The 17,614-nt window shown below is 49.9% G+C and overlaps 1 protein-coding gene across 1 annotated transcript in view; it reads left to right on the forward strand.

The window, feature by feature from the left end:
• Positions 1-869: 869 nt before the first annotated feature.
• Positions 870-17,614, forward strand: part of Sesn2 (sestrin 2) — a 19,878-nt gene continuing 3,133 nt past the window's right edge. The window contains exons 1-8 of the mRNA XM_050154030.1: positions 870-1,276; positions 9,587-9,652; positions 12,505-12,702; positions 13,038-13,220; positions 13,320-13,532; positions 14,643-14,793; positions 15,234-15,352; positions 16,343-16,533. Of these exons, the coding sequence (XP_050009987.1) occupies positions 1,187-1,276; positions 9,587-9,652; positions 12,505-12,702; positions 13,038-13,220; positions 13,320-13,532; positions 14,643-14,793; positions 15,234-15,352; positions 16,343-16,533 (1,211 nt within the window). The 5' untranslated portion in view covers positions 870-1,186. The remainder of the gene's footprint in view (positions 1,277-9,586; positions 9,653-12,504; positions 12,703-13,037; positions 13,221-13,319; positions 13,533-14,642; positions 14,794-15,233; positions 15,353-16,342; positions 16,534-17,614) is intronic.

A 17,614-nucleotide genomic window follows, 5' to 3' on the forward strand; every position in this document is an offset into this window, starting at 1 on the left:
ATCTCTCCGCAAAAGGAGAGGTGAGTACCAGAAGTGACGAGGGTGAGTGTCTAGAAAAAAAGAGGGATAAAAACAGAAACTGGGGGAGCACCCACGCTTAGGGAGTGGAAGGAAAAAGCGGAGTCAGACAGGAGTGGCCAGAGGGAGAAGTGAGAATAGACCCAGACAGACACCTAAGTCACCAAGTTTCCAGGAGCGCCTGGAGGGTGGAAGACGGGAATGAAGGCACACAGGCAGAGGCGAAGAGGGAAACTGTAGCAATAAGGATTGAGATTAAATTTAAGTTTGCCAAGGGTATTTTGTCAAGGAGGGATTTTCCAGAGATGCCGCAAATAAGGTAGGTGATTTCCTTGGCTTAGTGCTTTCTAAAGGTGCAGCTCTCTGAAGACCGGAGGGGACAGGGTGGTGGCTCTTGGCCTTCAAATATGTGGTATTTGATCTATAATTAGAGCAACTGGATGTGGTTAGGGCTTCTCTGTAGCCCTAACCAGTCCCTCCAGAAACTGGAAAGCTGAAGAATTTACTCGGAAGGGATTTCACACCTGGCTGTCTGGCCCAGCCCAGTGAAGTCCCGTTTCATCACAGAGCCCAAATGACTCTCTGGGCTGTCACTCTCATCTGGTATAGCCAGAGGTCTGACTAAACCTTCTTGCAAAAGTTTGCAGCATCTGTTCGAGGCCAACTACAGCTCCCAGAGTTCCCAGGTGCTTCTCGATGCTGATTGGAGAGATGGCTGGCTCCGGAGGGAGGTGTCGACCCCGCCTTCCCGGGAAACAGGCCTCTGATTGGCTGCTCCGTGGGGCTTTTTTTGTCCCCGCCCTCCTCCAGGGACCGCAGCGCGCTGACAGAGCCCGGCGAGCGCTGGCTGGCAGTTCCGCGGTGGGGATGCTGAGGAGCGCCGGCTTCGCGAGCAGCGCTGGCCACTGCGGACTTCCGAGGCACTCCGGGCCGTGAAAAGCCCTGCGCCGCGGCCAACCCCAGGCCTCTGAGCCCGGCCGCAGTTCCCCAAGCCAGGCTGGAAGAAGTGTCCAGCGTGGTAGCGCCGGTTCTCCGCACCCCGAGAGACACCCCAGGGTTCTCGAGCTTCCCCGGCGACCCCTAGCCCCGGCCTCCGGCGAGCGACCGCCCCAGACCCCCTTGGGTACCCCAGGCGCGGACGAGCCGCGGCTGGGTCCTGGCGCACACCATGATCGTTGCGGACACCGAGTGCCGGACAGAGATCAAGGGCTACCTGCCGTTCGCCAGAGGCGGCGTCGCGGGCCCCGGGACCCAAGAGGTAAGCAGCAGCCGGGCGACACCGCTCTTCTCCGGCCACTGCCGAGGCTCGAGCTGTCCCGAGCTAAGTCTGGAGCGCCCACCGGGCTTAGGGTCTGGTAGCACGTAAGCTAGGACTAGGGTTGCATCAACTGCAGCCTCCGGTCTCTTACCTCCCCTCCCCTCGCCCTCACTCACCCCCCCCCCCCGACACCCTGCGGGGGGGAGGGGGCTGCAGAGACCTCCCTGGCTCCTTCGGACTCCTGGCCAATGAAAGGGGACGCCTCCTCGTGGCTCTCTGGGTTTGTGCTCCGGTAGAGCGAGCGTCTTCAAGTCCAGGCAAATCCCGGCCGGAGAGACCCGACCACTCCTCCTCCCCGCCCCCTTCCGCAGATTCCCTTCCTCTGGGTGGGGGCAGGCGGCCGGGAGCTCTTTCTAGGATCGGTTTCTGCACCTATCGCGAAACCAAAGGAGTGAGCCGTCTGGAACTGGCCAAGGAAGATCAATCCCCTTCCCCAGTCCCCGCCTGCACCCCCGATCTGGAAATTGGCCGGAGTGCTTTAGGGGTTTGGATGGCTGCCTGATCCTCCGCGGCAGCGGTCAGAGCTGGGGAAGACAGCGAATAACCCTTGGTCCCGACTCCCGAAGACTAACAAGTCTCAGGCTGCTCCCCTATTAAAATGTTCTGGGGTCCTCAAAGTTTGTTTTGCTCTCTCCTGAGAGTAGAGGGCCTTCGCAGGGAGACGAGGTATAATGCTGTTACAAAGCTCCTTTTCCTCCCAGCAGCCTCGACAATGAACGCCTTCTATTATTTTTGGAGCACCTACTGTATGCAGGGTACAGGTTTTGTCTGACAAAGGCAGCAAATACAAACCGTACTGTTGCCCCATTTTACAGAATGAGAAAACTGAGGCCCAAGAAGGCCCGAGAAAGGCTGCTTTTCACTTGATCCTTAGCCTTTGGCCTGTGTTATGTCTAGGATTTTGGAGAATGTTTGGCACTGCCGAAGATGTTTCTGAGCCTAGAGGAGTGTGGACGATACACTGCCAGAGCTGGTGTATTGACGGGGCTGAGAATGGGTAGAGGGCTAGTGCTAAGGCCTCTGTGTAACTCTAAGAATATTTCAGCCCATGTCTGAGGAATGTCATTTCTGGGGCTTCTCCATCCAGTGGCTGGTGGTTTCTTTGAATATTTAGGAATTTGGGTGAAGAAATGACCCTCGCTTCTGCCTATTCTTTTCTGGTCACTCTTGTTTGTCTGCTTTGTGAACAATGTTGTCCCTGAGAGCAGCCGAGCACTGGTGAGTGCTGGATTCTCGTCCCACCCTCCCCTTTCTTGCTGGGTTATCTTGGCCAAGATTGTAGTCTCTTGCACAGAGAGATCTGATGGTATCTCGATGGGTGGTGGTGGCGCAGGCCTTTAATCCCAGCACTCGGGAGGCAGAGGCAGGCGGATCTCTGTGAGTTCGAGACCAGCCTGGTCTACAAGAGCTAGTTCCAGGACAGACTCCAAAACTACAGAGAAACCCTGTCTCGAAAAACCAAAAAAAAAGAAAAAAGAAAAGATTTGATGGTATCTCCATGAGATTGTTGAACAAATTAATTTAAAATACAAGCAAAAGCCTGAGCTGTGTGTCTGAAACATATTTATTGCAGAGAACATGTTATTGCATTAAAAATGCTAGCTTCTGTCAGACTGGCTTAGCAGACATCCCCTCCCCACCCCCAATGCCTCTCAAGGGACTTCCTGAGTCTGTTCCCTGCTGCCTGAGTGGGGAGAGCCTGCACAGATCTCTCCCCAAGGTGCTGGCAGAAAAGATCTCAGGTGGTCAGTTCCTCAGGGAGATGGGGTGCCTTAGAGAAAGCCTCTCCCAATCTCCCCATTTTCAGACAGGGTCTCACTCTACAGTCCCATCTGGCCTGGACTTCATGACCCTCTTCCCACTTCAGCCTCCTGAGTGTTGGGATTACAGTGTCCCCCAACCACTGAATTTAAGAAGCTCACTTTACAGTATTAGAGAAAGCTGACAATGTTTGCAACATTTCTACTTCTTCCCCTTCAGGAAAAAATGACCTGCTGGTCAGTTGTGGTGCACACTCTGGAGGCAGAGGCAGGCGGGTCTCTGTGAGTTCAAGGCCAGCCTGGTCTACAAGAGCTAGTTCCAGGACATCCAGGGCTACACAGAGAAACCCTGTCTCAAAAAAAACCTAAAAATATATAAAAAGAAAGAGAGAGGGGGCTGGAGAGATGGCTCAGCGGTTAAGAGCATTGCCTGCTCTTCCAAAGGTCATGAGTTCAATTCCCAGCAACCACATGGTGGCTCACAACCATCTGGAATGAGGTCTGGTGCCCTCTTCTGGCCTTCAGGCACTCACGCGAACACAATATTGTATACATAATAAATAAATAAATATTTTTTTTAAAAAAAAAGATACTTTAAAAAAAAAAAGAAAGAAAGAGAGAGAGAAGATGTCCTTACAGATGTCTGCTATCAGTAGAATCCTGATCTGGTGATAGGCTGCCCATCTTCCAGACTGCAGTGCTCCAGATTCAGGGAAGGGCCGCATGGTTAGCAAGTACTTCAACTGTTTCAGACCCTCCGGAATGTCCAGGCCTTCAGATGCGCTTCTCTCCCCAAGAGTTCGAGGCTCCAACTCTTGCCTTGGGTGGTATGTTTTCAAAACCGTGTTGGATTCTAAAATAACTTCCTCAAACGTCACTTCCTCAGAAAAAGCTTTTTTTTTACCCCTTGCCTGATGAGTCCCTCTGTGCACACTTCTAGTCCCTTCTCCTTTGTGAGTTAGCTTCATCTAAGGTAGGCCTTTCTGCCTTCCTCTCCTGGACCAGGAAGACCCCGCAGGCCTCTTGGTTCTTTGCAACTAAGTGTTTAAATGGCACCCTTGAGGCTCCGAAGCTCCTTATGAATTGTGCTGGACCCCGAAGGGGACCACTCTGAGCTTCGGTCCATTTTCTCTAAAGAGGGGATAAGTTTTGTTTGTCTCAGGATGGTTGAGATCAAACATGTAAAGCCCTTGAAGCCAGGGCCCAGCCCATGCTGTCTGCTGCTCTGCTGGGCCTGCTTTTCTGTCTTTCAGCTCAGGTGTAAACCAGGCTCCTGTCTGAGTTCAGCTGACATATAGTGTGCAGTCCCAGCAAGCAGAGTGTCTTAGCAGGTGTCTCTAACTGAGTCCTGGGGCTGGCAGACTCCAGAGAACAAGAAAAGAGGTTGGGCTACTCAGAGGGGCCAATGCGGCTGGGTTAAATCGCCATTTCCAGAAACTGTTATGTTAGAGCAGAAGGGGCCTTGTAGAAGATGCCAGGCATTTCGGGGTTCAAACTGAGCATTAGACACTTGGTAGTTGGTGCTTAATTTTTAGACATTTAATTGACTCTCCTATGCAAAATAAGCCCCATAGCCTTCAAATTGATATGGATCAATTTGATTAGGGTGGGAGCTCTGGAGTTTAACACAGAAATTACTGTCTAGCAAGCCTTTGAATTAGGAGCTTGGTCTGTTCTCTGAAGCAGGTAGTCCCTTTTACCAAAGGCCTAAAGACCCCCTAGTGAGCCCTCCCAGAGGGTGGTCTGACTTCATTGTTCCTGCCTCCACAGGATCCCTTCAGTTGGAAATGGAGAAAAAGCCAATGGTAGCTACAGCCACACTCCCACCCCAGGTTTCCCTGTTTTTTGGTTGTTTTTTTGGGGGGGGGAGTTCAAGACAGGGTTTCTCCATAGCTTTGGAGCCTGTCCTGGACCTAGCTCTTGTAGACCAGGCTGGTCTTGAACTCACAGCTATCTGCCTGCCTCTGCCTCCCAAGTGCTAGGATTAAAGGTGCGCGTGCCACCACCGCCCGGCCCCTGTTTTTGTCTTTAAAGCTGGATTGAAATCATGACTTCATCAGGTGTACTGAACCTGGGCTCGTCAATGTGGTAGGCAGCTCCTAGGCACATCTGACAAAATCTAGAGCTAGTAACCCCAGGCAGGATGGCACACATCTGTAATCCCAGCATTTAGGAGGCTAAATTAGGAGTTTTGCCCTGGAGTTCAAAGCTGCAGAATGTGTTCCACCCCTGCCCTCATGTGCTGTAAAGTGAGGCCTTGACCCAAAACAATGAACAAATGAAACAAAATTTAGAACTGGTGTGGTGTAGAAGCAGGGGTTTGAAAGTTTCAATCCAGACCAGGCTACATACCATCTCGAAAAATTAACTAAAGCCAGGTGGTGCTGGTGCACACCTTTAATCCCAGCCCTCAGGAGGCAGAGACAGGTAGATCTTTATGGGTTCAAGACCAGCCTGGTCAACAGAACTAGTTCCTGGACAGGCTCCAAAGCTACAGAGAAAGCCAGTATCAAAAAAAAACAAAAAAAAAAGTTATTTTCTTTTTTTTTTTAAATATATGTATGTATGGATATGTACACATGTGTGCAGGTGCCCACAGAGACCAGAAGGGAACGTTGGATCATTTGGGGCTGGAACCACCCAGTGTGGGTGCTGGGAACCAATCTTGGGTCCTCTGTTAGAGTAGCAAATGGTCTTAACCACTAAGCTATCCCTCCAGCCCCAAAAGTTCTACTGGACACAGTAGACACAGGAGTAACAACAGGAAACCAGACCCTTTGTGTCCTCAGGGCAAGAGTCCCCTCGGTAGGTGTTGAGGGTGGGGGTAGTGAATTCCTAAAACAGTGAGCAGATGAGGAACTTAGCATTCTTGGCGAACTCTGGGTGCTGGTTCATAAACCTTGGTTATCGAGAATGGGGAATGGCTCCCATGCTGCCAGGAACCTGGTGTGTGTTCACCCACGTTCACCTCCCGCACTTCCTCCCGAGCTGAGTGACCAGAAGTGGCTTGTACCTCTCATCTGTAAAGCTTTAGTCAGTGCCTAGCCAGTGGAGCCAGGGAATACCTACTGCAGCTATTACTCAAGATAGCTGTTGCCTGTCTGTCCCAGGGAATGGAGCCATGGCTGATTGGGTGGTGTCACCTCTTGGCTGTGGGAGCCTGCTCCTCCAGCTTCCCCTGGACTTGCCCTGATGTCAAGGTCAAAGGAACTTTCTGGGTACTGGAGCCCTGGATTCCTAACCCTATCTTGCATTCAGGACTTGCCGGTACCTCACCAGCTCTGCTGCCTTCTAGCCGACCTCCAAGGTCACCTGCCCCCCCAGTAGTTTTCCCTGTCCTGTTAAAGCACCACACACCTCCCACCCTGCCATTACTCACAGCCGGTTGCATCCTGGTCACCATTTGTTTGCTTTATCCCCGGGAACTGAAATGATGTGAACATTGCCTGGGACTTGGTCTTTGCGCCAAAATTGTCAGGTGAACCACATTGTTCTGATTTTACCTGAGAAGCTCTCAGTGCTGTGCTCGGTACCTGAAAGAGTGATTTGATTGGTAAATGATGCCGGCAGCGTGTGTGTCCCCCCCCCCCATTTGCTGGAGGTGGGACTTTGGTTTAGGTAAGGGGAAAAAAAAAAGCTTCACAAAGGGATTCTAATGGACTCCGGGGCAGGGAAGCTCTTGTTTGAAATAACAATGAAGTTAATGACAGGGGACTTTCTTTAAGTGCTCTCCCTGGTGGAGGTGCTGAGGTGTAAATCTGTGTGCCTTAGTCCCATTAAATCCTTTTGACTAAGCCTTTGATCCCAGCACACAGGAGGCAGAGGCAGGTGGCTCGAGGCCAGCCTGGTCTACAAGATTTAGTTCCAGGACAGGCTCCACAGTTACAGAGAAACCCTGTCTCGAAAAGAACAAACAAAAATCCTTATGATGATCCAGTGAGAATCTCTTTATTCCGGGAGGAAACTGAGGCTCACATAGCTGACTGGTGGGTGGAGCTATCTATTTCTAGTTTACTTATTTATTCTTTGTGTTAAGCCTTGAACTCAGGGCCTTGTGCAGACAATGTGTGGCTACTTGAGTTCTACTTTCCACTCCCTCGTGGCAGCACTCTCCCGAGGGGCAGTGGTCCCCGCCTCTGAAGCTTTCATTGTCCACTACATTGTTATTATTTATAACGCTGTGAAATACCGATAGGTCTAGAACCATCACTTAGGACCCGGACCCAGGGATATTGTTTCCTTCCGATGCTGGCTCTTGGCTCAGACTTGAGGCTCTGGTGATTTCAAGGCAGTTCCCTGTCCTTCCCCGCCCTTATCTCTCTGCCTGTGCTGCTATGGTTTCTTTTCTCCTTTTCATTTTTTTTCAGCTTAGAATTTCCGTGTCTGCGTATTTCACATACACCCAGTGGTCTTGTTTGTTTGAGGCCATCACCTCACTGTAGCCCAGGGTGGCCTCCCCAGGGCTAGTCTTACAGGTGTTTGGCCAACTGCCCTCCGGTCCTCTGGAGTGAGGGAGGCCCAGGCAGTGGAGTCGGCAGTTCTTATCTCCCAGACGGAGAGCTGTTGGGCACTTTCTCAAGTGAGGGAGGAGGGGAGCTGGAAGGGAGTGCTGGGGGGGGGGTGTTTCTGCATGCCCTCAGACCAGCCCTGCCTGCTGCTACCTCTGACAAGTGCGGGTTGAAGGCCTGCATGGAGGCTAGTGGGACATGCCTTCTCTCCTCAGAATCAGACTCCAGAGAGCCTAAGTAGCTCTCCCAGACCACACAGCTGATTAGCAGCCCAGCCAGTCTGCACACCTAGGCCTCTGGGCTCCTTCTTTCTTTCTTTTTGTTATGTCGTTGACCCCAGGGGACTTTTGGCCACTTCAAAAATATAAGGCTGGAGTACAGTTTTGAGTCCCTGAACATCTGAGGTACCAGGACTAGGCCTGGATCTTACCAGAGGAAAGGGGCTGGGGCACAGCCCCTCTGTAGTGAAGACAGAACTGTTTGTTATTTGGGCCGATTATTATCATCAGTTGGTATGGAGAGCCCCACGCTGTCATTCAGAACCTAAGTGAATAAGTAGAATGTTCTCCCAGTCCGCGGATCTAGGAGCAGGAGAAGCAGCTTCATTGAATACATGGCTCCGGCTCAAAGAAGCTCAAGTCAGAATAGCTGCCACCAGCCTGCGCCTCCCACTTGGATTCCCCCCCCCCTCTGCTTTCTGTTTTCATTCACAGAGCAGAATGAATGAAGCTGCCCTGCTGGATGTGGGAGCAGAGCAACTTAAAAGAGGCCCTTAGCAGACAGTGTTTGCGGAGGCAGAAACGCTGGGAACCGTGTGGTCACTGACAGTAGACCTGACAGTAGACCTGGGAAGGCTACTGAGCCCCAAAGGGGACCTCCTGTTTATCTGGAAGCCTTTGGAATGGGGAGGTTGGGGTTTTAAGGGACTGGAACAGATTCATACTTCAGAAGTTAATCTGGTTACCGGGTATCGGATGGATACCGGGTAGTGAAGGGATGGCATCGGGCAGAGTAAGTGCAGGCATGGACAGTTGGTGAGGCTCCGAGCGGTGATAGCCTAGATATGGCGAGAAGGATAAACAAATGACCGTTTGCAGAGGGCTGTGACCGACGCAGCTCCGTGTAGAATGTGCCCCGCATGCCAAGCGTCATGCCTAGAGGTTTTAGCATTCAAGAAAAAACAAATAAAAATGATTATTTGAGAGGAACTGAAGCTTCTTCCTAGGCATGTAGGGTGGTAACTGGCTTTGGAATATAAAGGGTTCTTATTTTAAAGGGGTCTTCCCCTGAGCCCCAGACAGGCTGTGCCACCATTTGTGGCCTTTTTGAAGCCGGGCAGTGGTGACACACGTCTTTAATCCCAGTACTTGGGAAGCAGTGAGTTCGAGACCAGCCTGGTCTACAAAGTGAGTTCCAGGGCAGTTCCATGACTGTTACACAGAGAAACCCTGATTCGAAAAGCCAAAAAAAAAAGAAAAGAAAGTGTGTGTGTGCGTGCATAAATTACAACATGCATGGGTGTGTGTGTGTGTGTGTGTGTGTGTGTGTGTGTGTGTATGAGACCAGAGGACAATTTGTAGGAGTCAGGTCTCTTTCTAACTTGTGGGTGCCCAGAGATTGAATGTAGTAGGTCTTCACAGTTGGTGGCAAGCCCCCCTTACCCACTGAGCCATGTCTTTGGCGATAGGCAACATGACAGTTGTCTGTTTCCTTCCTCTGGCCCCTCCCACTCACCCATGCTGGGTTTTCTAGGTCCTTGCTGAGTGCCTGAGCAGGCCGGCCTTGCTGTGCCCTCTTAGCGAGCTGTTTTCTCACCCATTTGCTACCCGACAAGTGGGTCTGAATGTGGCTCCTCCATTCTTGGGTGTACCAAGAAGGTAGTTTCGAAACACAGCATCCCAGGGTAGAGAAGGATGCTAAGGGGCTAACAGTCTGCCAGCTAAGCTCCGCCTGCCAAGTAACCACCATGTGTTTTTGCACAGGAGCATCAGGAGGGCCGGGCTCGGCGAGGTCCTCGAGGACCCAGCGCCTTCATTCCCGTGGAGGAGGTGAGTCTGGACCGGGATTGGCGTCTTTGGTCCCTCGGAGGAAAGGCCGTGGAACACGGGTAGATCGGGATCTTTTATTTTCCCACTCCTGACTTACTTAATTTAAAAAAAAAAAAAAAAAAACTCTTGAAAGCCGGGTGATGGTGACACTCAGGAGGCAGAGGCAGGCAGATCTCTGTGAGTTCAAGGCCAGCCTGGTAACAGTAAGTTCCAGGACAGGAACCAAAGCCACACAGAGAAAACCTGTCTGGAGGTGGGGGAGATGGAATTATAGTGACACCCCAAACTTGACATTCCCAAACTAGTGCTTATTTCTATGTAATAAGACAAGAGATATAGCCACGCCTCTTCTGAGCCATGATCACTTATAGAAGTATCTATATAGCAAAAAGAAAAAAAAAACTTTAAAATTACCTTCTGTTTATTGTTTTCAGGTGCCCGAAGCATTGGGTTCACTTGACATGGTGGCTTTATGCTTGTAATCCTAGTACTTGGGAAAGCAGAGGCAGGAGGATTGCTATAGATTTTGAAACCAGCCGGGGCTCCATATCTTAGGTCCATCAGGGATAAGGAGAAATTCAACCATCTCAGAAAGAGCATGGGGGAATGTGCAGAGGGGAAGGGAAAGCAAGCCCACTCTGGTCTCGTAACTACAGAACCACGGTCATGGTGCCAAGCTTGCTCTTGTTTACTTTACAAGAACATCTTTCACCTGCAGAATCTGTTCACCCTTCGCCTAGCTGCTATTCTGATCTTGCGACAAGGTCTTCGCTCTGTACCCTGGCTGGCCTCACTCACAGTGAGAGATCTTCCTCCCTTAGCCTCCTTATGCTGGGATTACAGACGTGGACCACCACGTCCGGCTCATGGTTAGCTATTTCCTTTTCTCTGTGCTAAGAAACAAATCTAGTTGGTTTGATTGGCACGCATGCTAGGCCAGTGTCCCACCCACTACTGAGCTACATCCCTAGCCCCCCCACTCATTCAACAGGGATAGAGAATAAGACCAACCCCTGGCCGTCCTGGAGCTGCGATCTAGTGCGTGGGTAACTCGGGAATGCCTTCAGAATACACACACAGGGGATCTGTTGTACAGGGATGGAGCTTCCTGTTTCCTCTTTCTGGTTTTGAGATGGCTTAACTCTAGGCCAGGCCTGCCTACAACTCACCGCATAGATTAGACTGGCCTTGAACGTGTGCTGTCTCACTTGTAGGCCAAATGGTTTGTGGCCTGCTGATAAAGATCTGAGTTCTCTTCCCCCCCCTCTTTAGTAAGGGAACAACCACCCGGTGGTATTTGCATCTATATCCCAGCATTTTAACCTCAAATGTTGTTGTTGTAGTTGATTTTTTTCTCATTTATGAATTACTCTTTTTTTATTTTTAAAAAAAGGGGCGGGGGAAACAGGTCTTGGAGTTCATCTAGATTAGAATCCTGTTTCTGTCATTTATCAGATCTGTGGCTTCAAGCACATCTGGTCTCTTCATCTATTAATGGAGGAAAATAATAGCACTCACCTCGCAGGACAAGTTCAGACACTCAAGGAGATTCATAATTGGATGGCTATCTGTTAGAGGAACGAGTCAGTCAGGCCTGGGGATGTAGCTCAGTGGTAGAACACTTGCTTACCATGCACAAGGCCCAGGGTTTGGCGCCCAGCCCCACAATGAATAAATAAGAGAAGGAAGAAAAAGAGGAAGAGGGGCTGTTCTGTAGTTCAGTGCAGGTGCTAGAGCACTTGCCCGGCGTCCACAAAGCCCTGGGTTCGAGCCTTATCTCCTTATAAACTGATCATGGTGGTGTATGCCTATAGCCCCACCACTTGGAGCAGAGGCAGGAGGATTAGAAGTTTGAGGCCAGCCTGGGCTACACGAGACCCTGAATTTAAAAAAAGACAAAAGTCCCATGAGGTTAAACTGTTCTACATGAAAAGACAGTTGGGACCTGTGAACTGTTCTGCCCTTCCCCTACCCTCCACGGCTGTCTACATCTGCCGTATTAGAAGAGAAATCCTATGTAGCCAGGAGAAACCACACACATTTTTTTTTTTAATTGCCAGGGATTGAACCAGGGCCTCATGCTTGCTAAATATTTAGATTACCACTGAGCCAGTCTCCAGCAACCATTCTTCTTAATTTCTTCGCAAATCTTCATCTGTAAGAAGCGGGGTAGCGCACACCTTAAATCCCAGCACTCAGGAAGCAGAGGCGGGCGGATCTCTGAGTTCCTGGACAGCCTGGTCTACAGAGCGAGTTCTAGGATAGCAAGGGCTGAACAGAGAAACCCTGTCTTGAAATATTTAAAATAGAGAAGAAGGTCTAGGGACATAGTTTAGTGGTAGAATATTTGCCTAGCATGAACGATGCCCTAAGTTTGGTCCTCAGCATTGAAAAAAAAAAAATTATTACAAAAGAAAAATAGAGCCGGGCGATGGTGGCACACGCCTTTAATCCCAGCACTCGGGAGGCAGAGGCAAGAGGATCTGAGTTCGAGACCAGCCTGGTCTACAGAGCTAGTTCCAGGACAGGCTCCAAAGCCACAGAGAAACCCTATCTCGAAAAGCCAAAAAAAAAAAAAAAAAAAAAAAAGGAAAAATAGAGGAAATGAAACTAGTTTAATAGCTGTTTTAAAAGATTGAGTGAGTTGATACATATGAAGTATTTGGGCAGTGAGAGACATGTGTTAAGTTCTATCGGGTGCCTAATAAGTGTTCACTTACTCAGTTTCCTCTTTGGGGCGCGATGGCAGTGCTCAGTCTCCTCCTTTTATATCTGTATAATACAGCTCTATTAAAGAGAGGTTGGTCTGAATGGGGCAGACGGAAACCCATGCTTTCCCCTTTGCCTATCAGATCCTTCGGGAAGGAGCCGAGAGCCTCGAGCAGCACCTGGGACTCGAGGCCCTGATGTCTTCAGGACGGGTGGACAACCTGGCAGTGGTGATGGGTCTCCACCCTGACTACCTTAGCAGTTTTTGGCGCCTGCACTATCTGCTGCTGCATACAGATGGGCCCCTAGCCAGCTCTTGGCGTCACTACATTGCCATCATGGTAAGTGTGTCTGGGCCTGGTGCTTGCAGCGGGGGTGGCCAAATGGTGGGTTCATTTGCTGGGACTATTCCGAGTTGATTTTTTTTAGGTGAAGAGGAAGTGCCTAGCTTTTACCTGATGATGTCCGTGGAATTTTAGGTTTTGAAGAGGGGCATCTTTAAGAGTGTGCTTTGCAGATGGGGAAATTGAGGTGCAAAGGGGTCAGGTGACCAGCAAGCTGGTGGCAGAGCTGGTTAGAACATAGATTTATTTCTCTATCTCTTAGATCTCAAGGGGATCTTACGATAAAGGGGCAGAGAAGGACGGTAGCTCAGGCTTATCGCTTCCCTTCACAGGCTGCCGCCCGCCACCAGTGTTCTTACCTGATCGGCTCCCACATGACTGAGTTCTTGCAGACTGGCGGTGACCCTGAGTGGCTTCTGGGCCTCCACCGGGCCCCCGAAAAGCTACGCAAACTCAGCGAGATCAACAAGTTGCTGGCACATCGGCCATGGCTCATCACCAAGGAGCATATCCAGGTGTGCTAAGCAGAGTTGGGACCCCAAGGAAGCCTAGGGGCTGGACTAGGGCATAGCCCAGGGACAGCCACTAAGTGGTTAGCTCTCCCTCCCTTCCAGGCCTTACTGAAGACTGGAGAGCACAGCTGGTCCCTGGCTGAGCTCATTCAAGCTCTGGTCCTGCTAACCCACTGCCACTCTCTGGCCTCCTTCGTGTTTGGCTGTGGAATACTTCCTGAAGGAGATGCAGAGGGCAGCCCTGCCTCACAGGCGCCCTCGCCCCCCAGTGAGCAAGGCAGCCCCCCAAGTGGGGACCCACTGGACAACTCTGGGGTAAGTCAGGTTCCTGGGTCTCGGTGTGGGAGAAAGATGGTACGGCCTCTGCTCTGGGAATAGAAACCACTGCTTCTCCATCTCTTCACAGAGGGGCTACGGCAAAATTGCTTGGCTTTAAAACTCATAGCCTCTTAGGCTCACAGTCAGCTGGGTTTTCTGTTTGTTTGTTGTGTTGTGTTAAGCCTGAAATGGCCTGGAACTTACTGTGGAGCCAAGTAGTACTGAGACTGAACTACAGGTGCATTTCATCGTACCAGCTGATTTGTGTTGTTTGTTGATGTCTTTGACTTTGTTTTGCTATTTTTGCGGCAGGGCCTTACTCTGGTCCAGGCTAGCTTCAAACTCATGGTGATCCCTCACATCCCCATCTGCTTGCTGTGCTGGGATTAGAGAAGTGAGCCACTATGTCTGACATTTTTTTTCTGGTACAAAATTTGGGCTTCAGTATAGCTCAGTGGTGGCTGTTTGCCTAGTCTGTATGAGGTCTTGAGTTCAATCAGCAACAGCACCAAAAACCATATAATAGGGGCCGGAGACATGCGTCAGTGGTTAAGAACACTGGCTGTTCTTCCAGAAGATCCAGGTTCAATTCCCAGTATCCACATGGCAGCTCACAACTGTCTATAACTCTATTTCCAATGCATCTGGCACTCACACGGATATGCATGCAGGCAAAGCACAAATGCACATAAAAACAAATTTAAGAACAAAACAAAACCCAAAACCCACCAATCAACAGAAACTGCCATAATCCTAGCATTCAGAAGGCAGAGGCAGGTGGATCTCTGTGAGTTCAAGGCCTCTGGTCTACATCCAAAGCTCCAGGACAGCTAGAGCTACTTTGTGACTATCTTGTCTCAAAACAAACAAAACCTAGAAACCTTGTCAATTACAAGTGAAGGAAGACACTTGTCTCTTCTACATATGGCCTTAGAAATGTCCGAGTGGGAGGTCATAGACTCTGAACTGCCCGGTGTGATGGCTGGCTCAGAAATGCTCTCGTTCTTTCTGATCACCCAGGAAGGCCTGGGATGTGGAAATTCCTAGTGAAGCTTTCCAGAGTACCAGGAAGGGGGGACTAGATGTGTCTCCTGGGTCTCCCCACAGGGTTTTGAAGCTGCCCGTGATGTGGAAGCTCTCATGGAGCGAATGAGGCAGCTGCAGGAGAGCCTGCTGCGGGATGAGGGCGCTTCCCAGGAGGAGATGGAGAACCGTTTTGAGCTGGAGAAGTCAGAAAGTCTGCTGGTAACCCCCTCAGGTACAGGATGACAGATGTCAGTGCTGGGGCTGCCTCTCTCTTTACCCTTCTGATGGGAGCAGGCACCTCCATGCACCATGCGTTCTGCTTCCAAGAGGTTCTGAGCAAGGGCCTTGTGTTCACACTCACCTTTGAATCCTGGTCTATTAGCCCTTTGGGGCTTACGTCAGGTAGATGGGACCAAGCTTAGCTGAGCCTTTCCCAGGTTTAACTATCCCACAAAACTACCGCTATCACTGTTATAGGGGGCCTTGCCTCCTGAGTTCTTGGACAGGAGTCTCCTCCTCCCCAGGAGTGACTCTAGCTAAAGTCTTCCCACTTACTGTGGGGGGAGGCTCTCTGTGGTCCCCTCCTGTGCCTCCCCTGGCCTCTCAGATAATACCGAGCCTGCTGTGCTCTGGCCTCAGCCTCACTGCATCTCTTTCTGATTTGGCCCTCAGCGGATATCCTGGAGCCCTCTCCACACCCAGACATTGTATGCTTTGTGGAAGACCCCACTTTTGGATATAAAGACTTCACTCGTCGAGGGACTCAGGCCCCCCCTACCTTCCGTGCCCAGGTGAGGCTCCCCGCATTGGTGTTGTTCAGTGCCTTGCTTTAGAGTTGCATATAAGCAAGGACAAGAGCTTCCAGTGGTTCTCAAGTTGGATTTAAAAAAAAAAAAAAACCTATGAGGGCGCTGAGCCTTGGTAGCACACGCCTTCAGTCTCAGTCCTTGGGAGACAGAGGCAGGTCGATCTCTGTAGGTTCGAGGCCAGCGTGTTATACAGAACAATTCCAGGACAGAGAAGCAACAAAATAAAACAAAACAAAACAAAAAATCCTTAAGGGCACCGGGCAGTGGTGGTGCACGTCTTTAATCCCAGCACTCGGGAGGTAGAGACTGGCGGATCTCTGTGAGTTCAGGGCCAACCTGTTCTACAAAGAGCTAGTTCCAGGACAGACTCCAAAGCTACAGAGAAACCCTGTCTGGGAAAAAAAAAAAATCTGTAAGGGGGCAATGAAGACTTGAAAGATCCAATTCATGGGACTGGAGAGATGACTCAGAGATTAAGAGTGTTGGCTGTTCTTCCAGAGGTCCTGAGTTCAATTCCCAGCATCCATTTGGTGGCTCACAACCATCTGTAGTTTGATCTGGTTCCCTCTTCTGGCATGCAGACACAACATTGTGTATATAATAAAAAAATTAATAATAAAAAAAGATCCCGCTGGGCAGTGGTGGTGCTTGTCTTTAATTCCAGCACTCGGGAGGCAGAGGCAGGTGGATCTCTGTGAGTTCAAGGCCAGCCTGGTCTACAAGAGCTAGTTCCAGGACAGGCTGCAAAGCTACAGAGAAACCCTGACTGGAAAAAGAACCAAAAAAAAAATAATAATAAAAACCAATTCGGGGAAAAGTCATCCTGGAACATTGCCGCATATCAGATCTGTGGTTCAGGGAGGGCACATTATGCAAAGCTAAGGTGTGAACTCCAGAGGTCCAGAGCACAGATCTCGGGCCAGCCTTGGGCCTCCCACTTCTTGCTCACTGACCTCCTCCCTCATTCCTCAGGATTATACCTGGGAAGACCATGGCTACTCCCTGATCCAGCGGCTCTACCCTGAGGGCGGACAGCTGCTGGATGAGAAGTTTCAGGTAGCCTACAGCCTCACCTACAACACCATCGCCATGCACAGCGGCGTGGACACCTCCATGCTCCGCAGGGCCATCTGGAACTACATCCACTGTGTCTTTGGCATCAGGTGAGCGCGTGTCCCCGAGGTCCAGGTCACATGCACGCCACAAATCTTTCTGGTGCACACTGTCATTTTTAATTTCTCTTTTCTTCTTGCCTATAATAATTCTTCAAGCCAGGTTTATGTCTGTGTAGGGTTAAAGCTGATAGGAATGCTCATTGTTCAAAGGTTGTAAACAAAACGCTAAGCTCTCTCCCAGAGACAGCGGGCTTTCTGTCCTGTAACACAGAGGATGGAAACCCATGTCCTTGTACATGCTAGATAAACGCTCTTACTTTATTTTGTGTTGTTTTTTGTTTGTTTGTTTGTTTTTTGTTTTGTTTTTCAAGACAGGGTTTCCCTGGCTTTGGAGCCTGTCCTGGAACTAGCTCTTGTAGACCAGGTTGGCCTCAAACTCACAGAAATCCACCTGCCTCTGTACCCCTCCCCGCCCCGCTGGGATTAAAGGCGTGAACCATCACTGCCCGGCTCTAGACTCTTGTTTAAATTTCCAAATAGTTCTTCTCTTCTTGTAGTAAATAAGGACAGCACAGATATGCAACAGCAGCAGACTTAAAATAGTGATGTTTCCATCCATAACCTGTTATGCAGCTCATGAAAATGATGAACAAGGGCCAGGAAGTTATTCACTAAAATATTATTAAGTATGGTCATCTCTGTACAATATAGTACATTGAGCTATATTTTATCTTATGAAATCTTTTCTAATTAAAAATATGATTATTTTATTTGTTTGCGTGTGTGGATACATACACATGTGTGGCACAGTGTCCATGTGGAGGTCAGAGGAACACTTACTGGAGTCAGCTCTCTCCCTCTGTGTAGGGCCACAGGAAGAAACTGGGATCGGAAGTCTGGACGGCAAGCTCCCTTACCCACGGAGCCATTCTGCCTGCCCACTGACCAGTTTTTTTAGAGAGAATTTTTTTCTTTAAGTGATGTGATATTCACTGTTGAGTATTTAGGTTGTTTGCATGTTTGGTTTTTGTTTTTCTTTTTTGTTGTTACTTTTTTTCTTTCCCCTTGCTCCTCCTCTCTCCCCACCCCCAAGAAGGAGTCTCTGTTGACTTAAATTTGGGACCCCCTA

The sequence above is a fragment of the Alexandromys fortis genome, unplaced genomic scaffold (assembly GCF_014885135.2).
Source record: "Alexandromys fortis isolate MF-2015 unplaced genomic scaffold, M_Fortis_MF-2015_v1.1 scaffold_26, whole genome shotgun sequence".
In the NCBI taxonomy this organism is placed as follows: Eukaryota; Metazoa; Chordata; class Mammalia; order Rodentia; family Cricetidae; genus Alexandromys; species Alexandromys fortis.